The 17,394-nt window shown below is 39.9% G+C and overlaps 1 protein-coding gene across 1 annotated transcript in view; it reads right to left on the bottom strand.

Annotated features, from left to right (window-relative positions):
• SEL1L3 (SEL1L family member 3) overlaps positions 1-17,394 on the bottom strand; it is a 93,472-nt gene that overhangs the window by 8,274 nt on the left and 67,804 nt on the right. Inside the window, exons 16-23 of the mRNA XM_039838053.1 lie at positions 16,933-17,092; positions 13,647-13,730; positions 6,647-6,737; positions 6,430-6,514; positions 5,161-5,270; positions 911-1,038; positions 241-343; positions 86-158 (exon numbers count right to left, since the gene is read on the bottom strand). Of these exons, the coding sequence (XP_039693987.1) occupies positions 86-158; positions 241-343; positions 911-1,038; positions 5,161-5,270; positions 6,430-6,514; positions 6,647-6,737; positions 13,647-13,730; positions 16,933-17,092 (834 nt within the window). The remainder of the gene's footprint in view (positions 1-85; positions 159-240; positions 344-910; positions 1,039-5,160; positions 5,271-6,429; positions 6,515-6,646; positions 6,738-13,646; positions 13,731-16,932; positions 17,093-17,394) is intronic.

Genomic DNA, 17,394 nt, shown 5'->3' with positions numbered 1-17,394 from the left:
CACGAGGAGGGAGAAGGTCATTTCTCTGGGAGGGAAAAAGAATCACTACATTTTTATATTGCCCTGGCTTTTTATAAATCTTTACCTGAGACGGACTGGAAATACTGCACGGTCCAGGCAATCAACATGGACAGGAAGAAGGTTCCCAGGAAGTAGGTCTGCAAACATCCGAAGCACACGTCAGATGACCGACGAGGGGCTGGGACCATGAGGGCAGGGCTGGCTGAAGACGGTACCTACCAGGGCAGAGTGCAGGGCAGCACCCCAAATAAGCCGGAGGTGAAGGTAGAGCCAGGCCAGAGAGCAGGGGCTCAGGGACTCCTCACTACTGTGGCTCCAGCACCTGCAGACAAAAAGCACAGGGCATCTCGATGTGTCAGGGAACTTAGGTGGCATTGCTCATGACCGGCATTCTCAGATCTTCAAAACCACCTCCTTCTGCTTGGGGACAAGCGGGCACATTTGAAATGAGAGACAAAGGAATAAAGCCAGTTCTAATGGGATGGCACCTACCCCCGAATTCTAGGATTCTGGCAGAAATCTCAGAAAAAGATCAGTCTTGTCCTTAATAAGAAGCGACCAGGTCAAGAAGGCCCCCGAAGCATGGGGGTTGCTAAGCAATCCTTATGTCTGTGTGTCTGCCCAAAGTCCAGATGTCAGAATGCCTCCCTATCCACTCTCCAGGAAAACCTTGGTCAACAGTTTAACTTCAGATCAAGCTCATTCTGTATCATAAGCCTCAAATACTGGAAAAAGGAAGTAAGTTTGGGTCCAGCTGAATGTTCTCTAATTGAAACAAATCCTTAGCCCTTTTTATAACAAGTGGCATTACAAAAGTAAGGCTAACTTTAACCAAGAAGCAAAAAACACCCATCTGGGTTCCACAATACTAAAGAGGCTCTGAACTTACCTTTCGTACAGTTCCTGGAGGATGGAGATGTTATTTGAATGGACAGTTGGGTCAATTTCCAAGAAATCCAAAATGTGATGTGGGATTATAGCACCTTCCTCAATTAGCAGGGCCAGGTTGAAGAAACCCTGAAAACAAGCCACAAAACCACCTCATTAACAACTCATAATAAAACCCAGACACATACCCTTCATCAGAATGTAAACTTTTACAACCTCTAGAGTTTTTTTTCAGTCTCTAGAGCCAGATGGTTTTGTCATCTTCATTGATGAATTGTTTCTCTAAATATATGCATCGAGAAATTTATTTGCAGGAGAACCAGGAGGCTTTCAGAGGATGCTGGGTCCCATCTGCTCAGAAGCCAGTCAACCGGGGGATCTGTCCTTTCCTGCTCACTCTCTCAAAACAGAACTTGCTGGAAAAAGTGCCTTCGTGTCATCGATAAGATCAGAACGCCGAGTTGAAGGCCATGTCCATCACTTACGACTGTGCCCTGGGTCACCATCAGCATGTCAGAAATCTAAAATGTTTTTGTGGCTGGGGATGCTACTCATGACTGAAGTTCTAATACACAGACTCCCTTATACACAGAATAACGGATGGGTGTTTGTCTCGGTTTTCCTAGGCCAGTGTGGGAAACCTCTCATGACTCCTCTTGGCACAGACCTCCATTCAAGCCTGTTTTCCTACCTCTTCCTTATACACCTTGTTCTTGATCCTCAGAGGTAGGACCTGCCTTGTTGGGCTGTGAAGATCCAATAAAATAACTATTAAGAGCCTGATGGTGGAGGTGCTCCATCAAGCACAGAAACTATTGTACTACCTGCAGGAGATGTACAGCCCATCATGAGCTGAGCATGTGGCCAGACCAAGAAATAAACAAAAACTGATGTGTTGCTTACTATTAGGGCTTTACAAATTTCACTGGATTGTTGCCCTTCAAAGAATTTATGGTCATGTTTTAATGACTTATATCTTTCCTTCCACCTTCCTTTTCAGTTGCCACGGACAACGATCTAAATGAAAATCACCATCCCCCTGGGTTGTATACGCCAGGACTCTCAAAAGCATCCTATGCAATAATCACGATAAAAATAACAGCAGCTAACATGTTCTGAGTGCTTGCTCTATGTGAGGCACTGTTCTGTTCTACACATAGTCACTTAATACTTATAAGAACAAACTGAGATAGGTATCATTATTCTCTCCATTTTAGAGATGAAGAAATTGCGGTACAGAGTGGTTAAAGAATTTGCCCAAGGTCACGCAGCTGGACAGTGGGCAGAGCTGTGCTCCAAACACAAGCAGACAGGGTGCAGAGTCTCCAGTCTTAACCTCTATCACGCTGTCCAATAACCTCTAAGTAGAGAAAAGTGTTAAGTATCTTTAAGATGCGCGCGCACACACAGAAAGTAGAATATTTCTCCACTCTTTGAAAGTAAGGCACTCTTAAAATTTGATGTATTAGAAGAAAAAAAAATATTCTATAAAAATTTAGTCTTTAAGGAATAGAAAAATAACAAGATTAAAATAAATGGGAAAATAGGCTAGGGGAATATCTGTATGCAATGTAAGAGTTTAAGGTTCATTATCTACTGGGCAAATGTATAAGCAACTAATCATGATTTAAATTGAAAAAAAAAAGTATCAAAACTCCAATAGATAAACAGGCAAAGAATAAGAATAGAGAATTCATATAAAAAATACTAACGGTAAGTTATCACAGAGAAATATATGTAAAAGGGTCCACCCCACTAATAATCAAATAAATGAAATTCAGGACGATCCAGAAGTTCAACTTAAAGTTATGCAATTAGCAAAATTAAGTCATGAAAACATCCAGTGTAGACAAGATTTCAGTTATCCTCCTACACTTAACCACTGCTTGGTGATGTGTTAATTGGAAAACCTTTTCAGAAAACAATTGGGCAGTAAACTGTTACTAGGTAGCCATAAAACCATTTAGATTGTTTGACTCAGTAATACTATCCCTCAGATTATAAAGAAATTATTCAAATGGAGATAAAATATGAAAATATGAAAATGTTCATTGTAGCACTAGCTATGATTACAACACAATAGGAAATGACCTCATCTTCCTTAATAGACTGTAAGTCTCATAAAGACAAGAATATTGTCTATTTTTCAAAATGTTATGTCCCCACCTCTAAGCACTGTCCAAGACATGGCAGGACTGAATAAATATATGCTCAATCAATGAATAAATTAGCAAACAAACAAACAAAAAGTCCACCAATAAGATAAAGTTTAATAAATTACGGTCTCTCGGCTCAACAGAATATGGAGCAGCGGTTGAGAGTGATAATTAGAGAGAGACTGTGCAATGAAATTCACATATTCCTATAATATATTAAAAGAGTGGCATGTTGACGTTACAGACACACTTGCCTGTGGCAGGAACTGGTAGGGAACATGAAAACATGAAGGAATAAAGTCTCTGCCACGGACTGTTCTTTTAAAATTACACTTTAATGTTTTTATAACATTATCTTTCCAAAAAATAAAATCAGATTTTAAAAAATGGTCCAGACCTAATTTTGAGTATCAACAGATATTGTCTAAGGGAGTTTGGCTCCATAGCAAGTCCTTCTAGCACCATTTCCTATTCCATTCCAGAAGAAATAATAATAGATCATGTCCATTGAGTCAGTGTTGGGCTCAGTGCTTCCCATCAAACATCTCATAAACTCTGAGGTCGGTACTGTTATTATTCCTAGTTCACAAACAAGAAAACGAAGACTCCATGATGTAGTGACTTGCCACGTACAAATCACTATGAAGTGAAAGAGACGTGAGATTTTAACCCAGGTAAAGAACCTCTCTGATGTAGTAACTCCCTAAAAAAATAAAAATAAAAATAAAAATAAAAAGACTAAGAGAGGGACAAGTTTCCAATTTCTACTCTGTGATCAAATCCCAAAGCACAACACCAGAAACCCACTGCCTAAGAGGATAATGACTATTCCAACTTCCATTGTGAAAATGATCCTGAGAACCTCACAGAACTCCAATTAGGAGATGCAGAAGGAATGAGGGAAACAGAGAATCATCATTAGCATACCATAATAACTGTCACAAGAGCTACTGAAGGATACTAAAATTAGTAGGCAGCAGTTTGAGGAGAAATGGGATATTTGCATAGTCACAGACTATCTCCCCAAGATATCTTGAAATCAGAAAAATATTAACTTTACGGGAGAGAAACCCAGCAGAAACCATCTTAACCAAATGACAGAGATCAATCTTGCCAGCGACAAGACGTCATGTACACCTCATATAATAACTTGAGGACACATCACTTCTGTGCTATCCTTGCCCCAAAGGCATCATCTCAATCTATTCATGAGAAAACAGAAGCCAGATCAAAATCAGGGGACATTCTACAAAATACTTGATAAATATTCTTTTACAGTACCAAGGTCATGAAAGACAAGGAAAGACTGAGGAACAGTCACAAACTGAAGAAGACTAAAGAAAAATGACAACTACATGCAATGTAGGATCCTGGAACAAAAAAGAACATTAGTAGAAAAACTAGTGAAATCTGAATAAGTCTGAAATGTACTTAATGGTAATGAACTGATATTGACTTCTTAGTTTGATAATGATATTGTGGTTATGAAAAATATCCACATTAGGAGAAGCTGGATGAAGAGAATACAGTAACTCTCTGTACTCTTTCTGTTACTTTTCTATAAATCTAAAAATATTCCAAAATAAAAAGTTTCAAAATAAAAGTCACTGAGAGCAAAGTCTTATCGCTGAAGTGTTATTGGCCCAACTATACAAGCAAACTATTTCCCATCTTGACCATACTTTCAATTTCTTGAGTTCGTTTGATGAAATCTGGTAGAAAGACTCCTGAGCTTAGAGCCAAAAGACCTAGGTTTAAGCTCTGGCTCCTTCATCTTCTACCTGATGGTTTGGCCTTGAGTCATGTATCACTTTATCATAGTCCTGGTACCCTCTACTAGAAAATGGGTATAATAATCCCCACCCCCAAGAGACTATCGTGAGATTGGTGTGAGAAACACAGTAGATGCTCAGTAAAGGGTTAACATTCATGGTTAGTGTCCTCACAGGGTCTTTGTGAGACTTGTGACAATGGATAAGAAATGACTTTGTAATCTGTGAAGCGTATGTAGACGGAGGGCTAGTGAGGACTCTATGCCTTATAACCTCACACACAGGCATCCGCGCATCAGCGACAACTCAATCTTTGTTGTTACCTGGGAGTCTCCATCCAGTGCTGCTTGGGCGTACATCTGCACAGACAACTCGAGGTCTTGCGACTGGTTTTGGTGGCCATAGTAGTAAAGGTCACCCATTTTCAAATATGCTGCAGGACAAAAAATGCAGGCCCATTTGTCAAGCGTTTTTTCCCAGACTGACATTTTACAGCAGTTGGCCCATTCCCATGACTGAGTTTTTCCTACCAGAATCGAATACAGAACACCTTTAGTTTTCTGTTTTGTTTTGTTGTTTGTTTTGTTGGTGTGGCAGGAGTAAAAAAAAAAAAAAAAAAGACTTGCTGAGGACTCACATTCCCAGACATGTTTTCTTGCTTTGCTTAGTAGCTCTCCTGAACGGGTCTGTTTGTGAGAATCACAGCCTGCAACCTCACAGCCCAATCAGTCAAAAACTGGGGAGGTACTTTATTTCACATCAGAAATTTTACAGCCTGGGTTTGATGACCGATAGGTATTTCTTTATTCTATTTATTCTATTTTATTTTTCCTCCGAGGGAAAAGTTTTGTTCAATAGCGTATGTATCACTCAAGTATCCAATCAGAAAAACAGAATCCACGTCAGGCAGTTCAAAAGAGAGATTTCAGCACTGGAAGGGCATGCTAGGAAAAGCCGAAAAGGCAAATGGGGAACAACAGACAACCCAGACATCAGCAATGCAGGAAGCTACTACCATATCTGGGCTAAGGATCAGCTGAGACCATAGAGCAGGGACTTCCAGGCAGGAGCTGGGACCACGGAAATAGCAGCCACTGCCAGAGACTCAGGCGGGCCCAAAGCACAGAGAGAAACACCTGGGCTTTTCCCCTCCCGCCAGCCTTCAATGTCCTGTCAGGGTAGCCCAGTGGCTGAAACTAATCAGAAGCCCCAGAGCAAAGGAGTCTGGGAATTGTAGTTCCTGGCGAGTAGCCCCCTACCACATAGAACAGAGCACAGGAAGATAGGGAATACATGTGAGGGCGAAAAGGCAAACCACTGGCTCGGAGAATCTCCACGGTAGCGTTCTCTTTTGAATTCTCACTGACCAGAGAAATGGTAGGTCCAAGCACACAATGGACAACGGACGAGGAGACATGCCTTGCAGGAGGCTGAGAATTGAGTTTGGTCATGATCTTAATAGCAGAGATTTTCACTATCTTTCCTAATTGTTTAGCAACATCACACTTCACACAAAGCTGTTAGATGTTCCCTGTTACTAAAGATTAAAAGCCTCCAATGCTTCAATTGAGCACCTGTTTTTCTATACATACCAAATGAAGGCGCATCAATTTGGAAAACAGAGAAATTATAGTATCTCCAAACACAGTTAACACCCAAGTACCTCGCGGCCAGGTCCTAAGGAGGTGAAGGGGGAGAAAAAGTTAATTCATTCATATTTTGGCCAAGTGACTAATTTTGCCTCCCTAAAACCCAATTCATCATCCTTAACCTTAGAACATCTATTCTGAGAAGAATACATTTACTTACTGGCCTCTCCTCACAGATGTGGGCTAAATTTGTCTGTGACACTTCAATTCCAGTTTCTGCTGCTAAAACATAATACAGCAAAGCTTCGTGCCTAAAAATAGATGATTAATAATAAATTTCATATAGTAGCGTTTACTAATATTCACAGAGAGCTTGATGTTCAAACAGAAGGGCATGAAATAAGCAGTTTTTTTTTTATTAAAACCACAAAGCCATGAGGTTTTTTTTTTTAAATAAATACTGTTGTTAAAAATACTTACTGCATGCACTGATTTATTTTCTATCTTAAGGCTGAAGTGACAGATAAGGTTGGGAGCTAGTTGATACAACAGCTACCTCTACTGGCTGAATTGCAGGTCGAATACGAGGCTGGGTTGTCGATTAGCCTTCAGTCCTTGATTTCTTCCATCCTCACTTAAGAGGACATAGTGGTATTAAGAAAAACTCTCGTGCTTTCGAGTCCTGTTTTGTGAAAGGCTTTATGGAGCTTAGGATTCTGAAATGGGCTTAAAGTCGAGCTTTTGTGGTACATTAGAAGTTTGGCAAAGGAGAGGCAGTTTACCAGGGGCTTGAGAGCAATGGTCAGAAACACCCATGAAAAGATAAATGTTTGACACTACGATAATTAAAACGATGAGAGACCACTTCTCATCTGTTGACAGGTTGACACACGATTCATAACACGGATAATGGCCAGGACTTGGGGAAATGGACATATTCCTAAAACCACTGTTAGCGGTTAAGCTAATTAATGCAATGGCTCAATGTGGGAAGTCTTACAGTTAGTTGCACAGACCACTTGGGCCAACGGTTCTTCCCATGAAGGTTTATTCTAAAGAAACAATTAGAGACATGTGCAAAGATTCTGTGGCGAGAATTTATGGCAGAGCTGTTTAAAAGAATGGGGGGGAAAAAACTGGAAACAATTTAAATATTTGAAAATCAGTGACTAAATTAACCTAGGGCGTAGCCACTTTCCAATGAGGCCATTAAAAACGTTGTGGCAGAAAGATGGCTATGCAAAATTTTTTACTCAGTGAAAAAAAATGGTAGTATAAAAACCAGTGCAATTCCATTTTCGTGAAACAAAAATAAATCTGCACACACACATGTCCACATACACACAGATACTTATACGTAGATAAAAAATAAAACCTAAAAATTATCTACCAAAATGCTAACAGTACTTATCTCTGGTGAGAATGCAAGTCATTTTTATTTTCTACTTTTGACTTATCTGATTTCCTCTGTTTTCTTTGTGTCACCCAGTTTATGAGTAAACATTTATTTTAACTATAAAAGGTTGTTTTGAAAGCTTATTTTTCATTTTAAGTAGTTGACATTAAGAACTCTTAATTTTAGCTCCATCTAGGAAGTAGTATAAAGGAAGGAGGGGGAAGGGTGGGTTAGAGGGAGTAAGGGAAGCAGATTCTGAAATCATCTTTTCTACACTGCTAAAGCTGCTTCTGGCAGACTATCCCTTAGGGACAGAGAGAGGTGACTAGGGAGTCAAATTAGGACAGCAGACTTTCAATCAGACATATTGCAGGTCATGGGCCACGTGGCTGCTGAGTGGGCTGATTCTTGGTCTCTGAGACACCCAAGGCAGCCGACCAATTAGCCATGACTCATCCTAAAGAGACACAAGGCTGGCTAAGCAGTGTCCCCTGGATAGGCAAGCCAGCTAACGAGACACAACTGCAGCCGCAAAACCACCACATAAGACGCCCAGACATTTTCTTACATGAACTGCAAAAATCATGTGTGGTGACAAGAATCCTCAGAGCAGATGGAGGGTATGAGAGGGAGGTACAGCAGAAAGTCCCTGTCATTCTGTAATATGATCCTGTTCCAAAAGTCTTATAATCTCAAGTGTCTTCGGAGTCAGTCAGGCTTACACCAATGTCTGTTTCCCTCAGGGACGAATGAGGGATGGTGTATACTTCTCAGTCCAAGGTCAAATATCAAGCTGGCTCCCCCTGCTGCCATAACCGGATAGAATGTGACTCATGTTATTAAAATGTAACAAAATTGAGTTTTTCTTAGACAGCAATAAGACAGACTATTAGGATTTGGGCAGGGAGGGCACAAGGTTGACACTCCCTATAAAACAATCACTATGATAAATTTTATAAAGCAAAATCTTATCTCTAAAGTTAGTTTGATGGTGGTGGAGAGAAGGGAGAAACAAGTTCCTAGGAAGACTTCCACCGCCCAATTACTGTATTGGAAATTTCATAGAATCCTCAAGCATTTCCTTTGAGGAAGCACTGTAATCCATCAAAAAGATGTCTAAAAACATTGATGTCAATGAGGTACTGAACAGAAATGCACCTCTGTCTTCCATCTTGCAGAAGCAATGTTCAGAGGCCAGGGTATGCTGATTCCACCACCATTCATTTTCATATAGCAAAGAGTGAACTGTAGGCGAAGGTCAGAACATTGAAGACCAGACTTTCTCAGCTTATTAAGACTTCTGAGACACACCGCCTCTGTAGAAACCTTATCCGCATTTGCTCTCCCTCCCAGCGCTTGGCTCTTACTTCGCTGTGTTTCAACAGAAATTGCCTGAAAGCATTAATTATAGGTATTTCTATGCTCATATTCATGAAACAAAACATTTCCTCAACATTTGCTGTTGCAGGCAGCCCAAAGACGAGCCACAAAACTGTACTGCCTTTCCTGAAATTTCCTCAAGGTTTAGGAAGCCAACCAGAGCTTCAAGTTTCATTTCCAATGCACTAAAGTGAAATTGTCCCCAAGACAGTCATTCTGATGGCGGTGGGGCGGGGTGGATGCAGAGAGGAGGAAATACAAAGAATGAAGTTAGGGGCACATTTGCTATTCCCCCACTTCGAAGATGGCACATATATTTATAGAACTTTAATGATGCTTCTTAATAATCAATTCTCAGGCTGCTGGCTGCAAATTGTGAATCTGACTACCTCTGAGCAGGTTCTCACACAATTATATTATTTTCTCTGTGCTCTTTTCTGCCAATGCCTGAAGCAGCTCAAACTGGAAGGATGAATAGCAATCCTGGAGTGGGATTCAGGACCCCTGCTCTGTTGCAAAAAGGTGAATCTCTTTCGGCTGGAACTTGGCATGCCTGCTTGTCTTGCCTCAAGCCCACCATAATTGGGCTAACCTCCTGGGTTAAGTATTTGGGTGTATTAAAGACAAAGAACAATAAAAACGTGTGGTTCACAGATAAAATACATGTATGGGTGAGTCAGGGAGAAATGAAACATGACAGATGGACTCTTCTTAGCTGACTTTTCTGGTGTCCGAGGACAGCCTCAGGCATGACAATATTATCTTCTGCATTATGCCTGGACAGCAAAAAGCCCTTTTCTCAATTATGCTTCTCTTTTACGCTATCCCATATAAATCTTGGAACAACACAGAAAAGCATAGGCTCATCAAAGTGACACATGTAATTTGAAAATAATGTCCAGAATAAATTCACTTGCAGAAAATGTAAAGAGGGGATGGACTTGGGACATTGATAGATGATTTAGTTCTGTTACAGCAAAATAAATGGTGCCCAAAAAAGTCACATTGTGGGGAAGCCACACTCAAGTATTTTCTGTTTCACCCCTGGGACAAGTATAGGGGCTTGGAGAGAAGAAAGAGAAGAACTTTGCCTCAAATATATTTTGACAAAGATTTTCCCATTGTAATGGGTACTAGATGTTTCTTTCTGTTGATACGAAGAAAAGCCTCAAATTCAGATTGAGACTTATCTGTAACAAAACTTAGCATCAGCATCAAGATTGGCAAGGATGTAGAGAAACAGAAATTTATAGATGGAGAATAAATTGATACCATCATTTTGGGAAGCAATTGGCATTGTAAACTCCAACAGGTGCCTACCCTGTGTCACTGCTCTTAAGTTTATATTTTAGAAAAACTCTTCCTCTGTATGTCATGATATACATAAAAAAATGTTCATGGCCACATTGCCTTTAAAAACAAAAAAATGGAAAATAACCCAAATATGTGTTAGTATGAGAACCAGTAAGTAAATTGTGGTATATGACAGGGGCAAAAATGAATGACCTACAGGAACATGCATCAAAATATATAAATCTCAGAAACATAATGTTTATTTTAAAAAAGCAGTTGAAGAATCATATATAATAACATTCTAATAATATAAAGCTCAGAAACAAGACAAACTAAATCTATTGCTTAGATAGATTAATATATTCACATACATCAAAAACTGTAAAGAAAGCACGATTCAGGATGAGAGTTACTTCTGGGTACTGGGGGCGGAGTTGGGTTTAATCTGGGAGGGACACGCAAAGGGGCTTTCAGAGTTCATTTTCTTCAGTAGGGTGGTAGGTTTATGGGTGTTTGTTTGACTGTTATGCTTTGGAACCTACATATATATCATAGTATTTCACATGTATCAACTATCGTATGACAAAAGAACAGACAAACAACTCAAATGATTCATGCCGCTTCTCTATCTCAAACGCTCTGCTCCTTTTGCCTGGATTCTTAACTCACTACCCCCCCACCCCTTCGGGCTCCCCCTTCTCTTCACGATCATTCACAGTCGTTCGGTTAAGCATCTCACAACCCAGCTCTGTCACGTAACCACCCTCTCTCAAAACTATTGCTGGCTCCCTGCTACTCCACGAATTAAGTAAAAAGTGTACGACCTGCCATTCAAAAGTCCATAAAGCATACCTCTTTGGTCTTGATTTTTTTCACTCTCTTTTACCAATCTTACCCTAAAGGTAAACTGGTAGCTTAATTTTCTAGACACTCCCAGAATTTTCCTATCTCTTTGCTTTTGTTCTTGTGATTCCCTTCACCAGAAACGTGGTTCCCTGAATGGCTAAGTGGACATTCCACCCACCCCTCAAGGCCATATCATCTGCCACCTCCATTATAAAGGGTGGCCTAAGTCCCCCAAACCAAATAGCATCTGTCCTCCTCGGAATTGCTGATGCTCTTCATATACTGTTCACAGTGCTTAGGTTATATTTGTTCCATCTATTTGGCTTAATTCATTCACTCAGTAGTTTCCGAGCACTTTCCAGGTGCCACTAGGTATTAGGCACTGGAATACAAATCACAGAGCAATCAACAAGTAAAAAGCAATCATGATCCATGGAAGGAACAAAGGAAGTAAAGAGTCAGCCAGGACTTCTGGGCATAATGAACAGCAAGTGCAAAGGCCCAGAGGTCAGACAGAACATGGGCCTTGTGAGAAGCTGCAGGCAGTTCAGCATGAAGGAGACTAAGCAGAAAACTTCCCCAAGCCCTACTCGTGGCGCCCCCTGCAGCGTATGGCGAGGTGCCTGCATGTAAGAGCACTCAGCAAAATACGCTGAACCGAACCCAAATTCACAGTGTAGAACACACTTAATTCCCCCATCCCCCCCAAAATCAATCTCTTGTGGCTGAATATTCTACGAAAGACAGCAGGCCACAAAAATCTTAATTCACCTTGACCTTCACAGCAAATTTTTAAATGTCAAAGTGCTTTGTGGTGTTAAAATTCAAAAGTAGGCAAGAAAGCTAAGCTACTAAGAGATACTCTCTTTATGGAAAAAAATGTTAGACATCTCGGGGTGTGTATGTGTGTGTGCATGTGTGTGTGCGTGTGTGTGTGTACTGGGGGTGTTTACAGATGTGCTCTCCCTTTGGGAAAACCCCATATAAAAACATTTTGACATCTGAATGCATAGTTCCCCTCTAAGAAGCTTATGGAGAGCAAAGGGTGGGAAGTTCGGAGGATGAGGGCAGAGAATGAGTTAAAGTCAAATTTGGGAGTTTTATGAACTGAAGCTCATTTGGGAAACAAGACAAAACAGCACAAAAATTGTAAGGTATATCAACTGGAAAATAATAATTTCATTAAAAATTTCTTTCCTATCATGCAAAGTGAAGCCACAGATTAACTTTCACAGGATGATGATAATACACTTTTTTATTTGGTGCTTTTTTCATTGGGCTCATTTCCCCTGCATTATCTAACTTAAAAATCTCCATCACTGAGATGCTGTCTGTTGATTACACAGGCACCCATGGACCAAAGGAGAAAATGGTGTTCTTTTGGACTTATGTTTTAATTTTTAATTAAGGTTCAAATAAAAATATGATTGATGATAAGTCTGATTTAATGTCTTTGAGGTAGTAGACCAATAGGATATGTGCTGATTTGCATAGCCTTTTTAGTTACTGCTGAAATACTCAGATCATTTAGGCAATAAACCAGCCAAGAAAATGTAGCCCAAGGGAAAAGTAAGATGGAATGCTAGGACTGGCAGAAGAAAATAAGATGATGAAGTCAGGTAGAGTTTGGAGAAACGTGCCCTTATGTGTAAAATCAAGTAACAGCAAATGGAGGAACTGGAAGTCTTCACATACGATGGGTACCACAGGGTGTTTGTTCTTCATCCCAGCAAGTACAGGATGAGGTTTGCTAGCATCATCAGAAAAAGGTGAGAAAGGGGAGTGTGACTGGTTGTGACGTTAGAGGTTTCGTGAGGGACTTCCAGCAACCCCAGGTGCCTGGCCACGGAAGATACCGCAAAATGTCTATGCAAGGATGCAGCCTGAGCCCTAAACACACTGCTTTCCTTTCTTCCCATGAACAAGGTGGAAATCTTGGGCCTTCTGTGGCCTGCTAGTGAGAGGCAGAGGGTGAGCCAGGATCCCCAGTGCTGTCTCCAGACTCTGACACCAAGAGAAACAAGCTTGAAGGGAAGTCAACACATTCACATGTCTCTCAACTTGATGAATGTGGATGCTCCCCCTAGAGAACTAATTTTTGTGTATAATTAAACATGGAAATGCTATGTTTTCCAATCAACAGCCAATCAGTCTGTGATACTCTGAATAGTATTACTGAGAGGCCGTGATTTCTCTGCAAATTGCTTTCTTGGTTGCATTTTAAGATTCCATCTCCTAAGACTACAGTGACAGATTGAAAGGTCAGGGCCAAGAGAGTTCACGGCAACGTGGGTCCCGAGCTTACCATGAGCCCTCTAGGTAGGCATTGAGACCTCTGCGAATGACGTGGCCCAAGTAGCCATTTTTCTCAGCTACGTGCTTTGCCCATCTGAAAAGGAAAGAGAAGAGAAAATATCCGAACTGTGGCAAATTAAATAATTGCTTTTTTCTTCATATGATCTCAATAAATCCCACTTGGGGAATATTTTCCTTGTTCGAATTTTTATAAAGCAACAAACCAGAACTGAATGTTAAGAAGGTAAAGAAAGATGCATTTTGAGAGCTTTGCGTTCAGTGCTCTTTCTTATGAATGCTAAGGAGGTGTCATTTATGGAAATAAACACATGAAATTTTCCTCATGAAAAATATCCACCAATATGGAAAAAGATCATCTTTACCAATCGTTCTAGTATTCTCTCCATTAAAATATGTTTATCGATTTATTATAAGGTCTCCCTGTTTTGTTCCTGTTTATCTTGGAGTTTATTGATAATGAACTAGTCTGTCATAATCTTTAGATTTATGATGACTAAAAGGATAGATATTACAAGAATACATAACTAGCTTGTTAGTTATGTATATTATAGAATAATGTTTATAAATACTTGATTAACACAAAGGAAAGGCAAGAAAAGAGAAAAAGGGTACAAAAATAGGTAGGACAAATAGAGAATAATTAGTAAAATGGTAGATTTAAAACCAAATATATACATAATTACCTTACATAATTAGGTGAGCTAAATACTAAAATTGTCAGACTTAATAAAAAATACACAAAAAAACAATTATATGCTGCTTATAAGAGACACACCAAAAAATAAGGACAGAGAAAGACTAAAAGTAAAAGGATAGAAAAAGACAGAACATGCCAGTTCTGATTTAAAAAAGCAGGTATAACTGCTAACATTAAAAATAAGAGACTTTAAGGCAAGGTCCATCAACATGGATAAAGAGGACATTGTAACATGATAAAGGGATCAACCAGGAAGGCAAAACAATTCGCAATCTCTATGACCCAACAAATAACATGATTCAAAATATATAGTGCAGAATTGACAACTGATAGAGATAGGTAAGTACAGATTCATAGTGGGAGATTCCAACTTCTTTCAATAACTGATGTAACAAGCAGAAAAAAAAACATCAGAAAGCTTATAGAAGATCTGGCTAACATAATTAATCAACTTGACGTAATTGATCATATATGTAGAACATTGTGTGCCCAATGAATTCAGAAAATACATTCTTTGCAAGAGACCATAAAGCATATATCAAAATTGACCATATGCTGCTCATAAAGCAAGCCTTCACACATTTCAAAGGACTGACATCGTTCAGAATATATTCTCTGATCACAGAGTAATTCATCTAGAAATCAACGAGAGAAAGATAACAAGAAAATCCATGAAATATATGAATGTTCACACAAAATATCCTAATTAACAATGATAAAAAGCCTCAAGTTTCATTGCTGAGATAAGTTTCATGACTGGGTTCAGATCAAGTTGGATTTGCTCTTGAATGTCATGAAAAACACCTTTTGGGGAGCCAGGCTAAGTGTGAGGTTGGTCTAAAGCAGAGGTCTGCAAACTTTTTTTCTATAAAGGGCAAGATAGTAAATATTTTAAGTCTCGAGGGCCACACATGGTCTCTGTTGCATACTCCTCTTTGTTTGTCTGCTTGTTTGTTTTACAACCCTTTAAAAAAGAAGGAAGCATTCTTAGTTCTCGGAGCCATACAAAACAGATGGCAGGCCACATGTTATTTGTGGGCCATAGTTTGCCAACCCCTGTGAAACATTATCAGATATGTGTGACTTCGAAAATGTGCCTCCTGTTCACTGTACTTCAGGAAGCTACTATAGGATATGCTCTACCAAAATGTAGGAGTAAACCAGAGAGAGGAAGAAATAGGGTCCAGCAAGGAGGACCAAAAGAGACAGAGATGAAGGGAAAGAGGACTCCCCAAATGATGACAAAGTTAATTACAGGAGGGCATCTCTGTCCTGAACGAAGACTCCCGGAGAGACAACATCAAGAAGATTAAATTAATAGAATACCTAGTGGGTCCGGACATACTGAGAAGAGATTTAGACAACTGTAGGAGAATTTGAAGATCAGGTACATAGAAAATGGTAAGAACACAGAAAGCTATGCAACTAAAGAACAATAAAATATAATGATTTCACATCAAACACAAAGTTACATAAGAGATAAAAAGTAGTCATGGTAGTCACATGGCTCAAGTGATAATAATGGTCATAATAATGTAAATTCCTGATGCTGAGCTAATTAAAATAATGATATACTCATTGGGAAGATGAGAGAGGGCAGGAAGTGTGAATCTGGGGTAGCAGGAGGTGGCAGAGTGAAAGAAATCTATATCGTTCTCAGTGGGACATCATTAGACAAGGCCTATAATGAAAATATCAAGAAATAATGGTGTAAGTATGTTATTTAGTGACAGAGGCAAATCAAAAAGAAATAAGAAGTTGAAAGTAATTTATTTTGGGGAGTAGAAAACAGAGTCTGGGGTGGAATAGCCAGAGGTTTCTTGTTTTTTTTGTTTTTTGTTTTCTTATCAAGTTAAGTTCAACTTGTAATTAAATTTTTGTTTTTATTTTTGTTTTGTTAAATTATTTGGCTCTTTAAACTTTGTGAACCATATCAGTTTTTAAACTTATAAAAAATAAAAATGAAATTTAAAAAGTACATAAAAAAAAAGAACTTCGTTTTCTCAGGCATGCTGACTGTAGGACAGTAATCCCCCTTATCCGCGGTTTCATTTTCTGAGGTTTCAGTTACCCACGGTCAACTGTGGTCCAAAAATATTAAGTAAAAAATTCCAGAATTAACAATATCTCAGTTTTAAATTGTGTGCCATTCTGAGCAGTGCGATGAAATCTCGTGTCATCCTGCTCTGTTCCGCCTGGGACGTGAACCCTCCCGTTGTGCAGGGCCTCCACTCTGTAGAGCTCCCCACCCGTCAGTCACTCAGCAGCTGTCTCAGTTATCAGATCACCTGTCATGGTATCCCAGTGCTCGTGTTCAAGTAACTCTAATTTCACTTACACATGGCCCCCAAATGCAAGAGTAGTGATGCTGGCAATTTGGATGTGCCCAAGAGAAGCCATAATGTGCTTCCTTTAAGCGTAAAGGTGTGCATATATAGGAAAAAACACAGTATATGTAAAGTCCAGGACTCCCCGCGGCTTCAGGCATCCACTAGGGGTCTTAGAATGTATCCTTGAGGATAACAGGGACTACTGCGGATGGCTTTCTCTTCATACACAACATCTGACAGATGCTTACACAACGGCCTTCTCGGGGTCTCTAGGGAACGTCTCCAGGTTGCCTGTTACGTAGTAGAGAGAACACCACAAGGTTCCTTCCATGTGTCCGCCTTGTGCAGCCTTATGGAAATATTCACCAGCTAAAGTCTGTGCAGAAAGATGAACAAACATCATTCTCCTTAGCGAGGGATCCTCCTGGCTGGGCTGGTTTCACCAGAGCCAAGGTGGGGTGAGGTACTTAGCGCCTGATATCATCACAGGCTTATAACTTCCGATATCTTTAAGAAAACCAAGTCAAGTTCCAGGAAGATAGCCAATCACAGAAGCCGGCCTCTGGATGTGATAACCTCGACTACAGCTATTGTGTTGGTTAGGTTTACACGACAAATAAGACAACATGTAACTCCAAATATCATTGTCACCTCATTTGATCCTCATATAACCTTTGCCAGCAAGATACAAGCCTGTGTCAGAAGTCACA

This window comes from Pteropus medius, unplaced genomic scaffold (genome assembly GCF_902729225.1).
Source record: "Pteropus medius unplaced genomic scaffold, Ma_sr-lr_union100, whole genome shotgun sequence".
NCBI classification, from domain to species: domain Eukaryota; kingdom Metazoa; phylum Chordata; class Mammalia; order Chiroptera; family Pteropodidae; genus Pteropus; species Pteropus medius.
The sequence above is the reverse complement of the archived record's forward strand: the minus strand, read 5'-3'. Positions and strand labels throughout refer to the sequence as shown.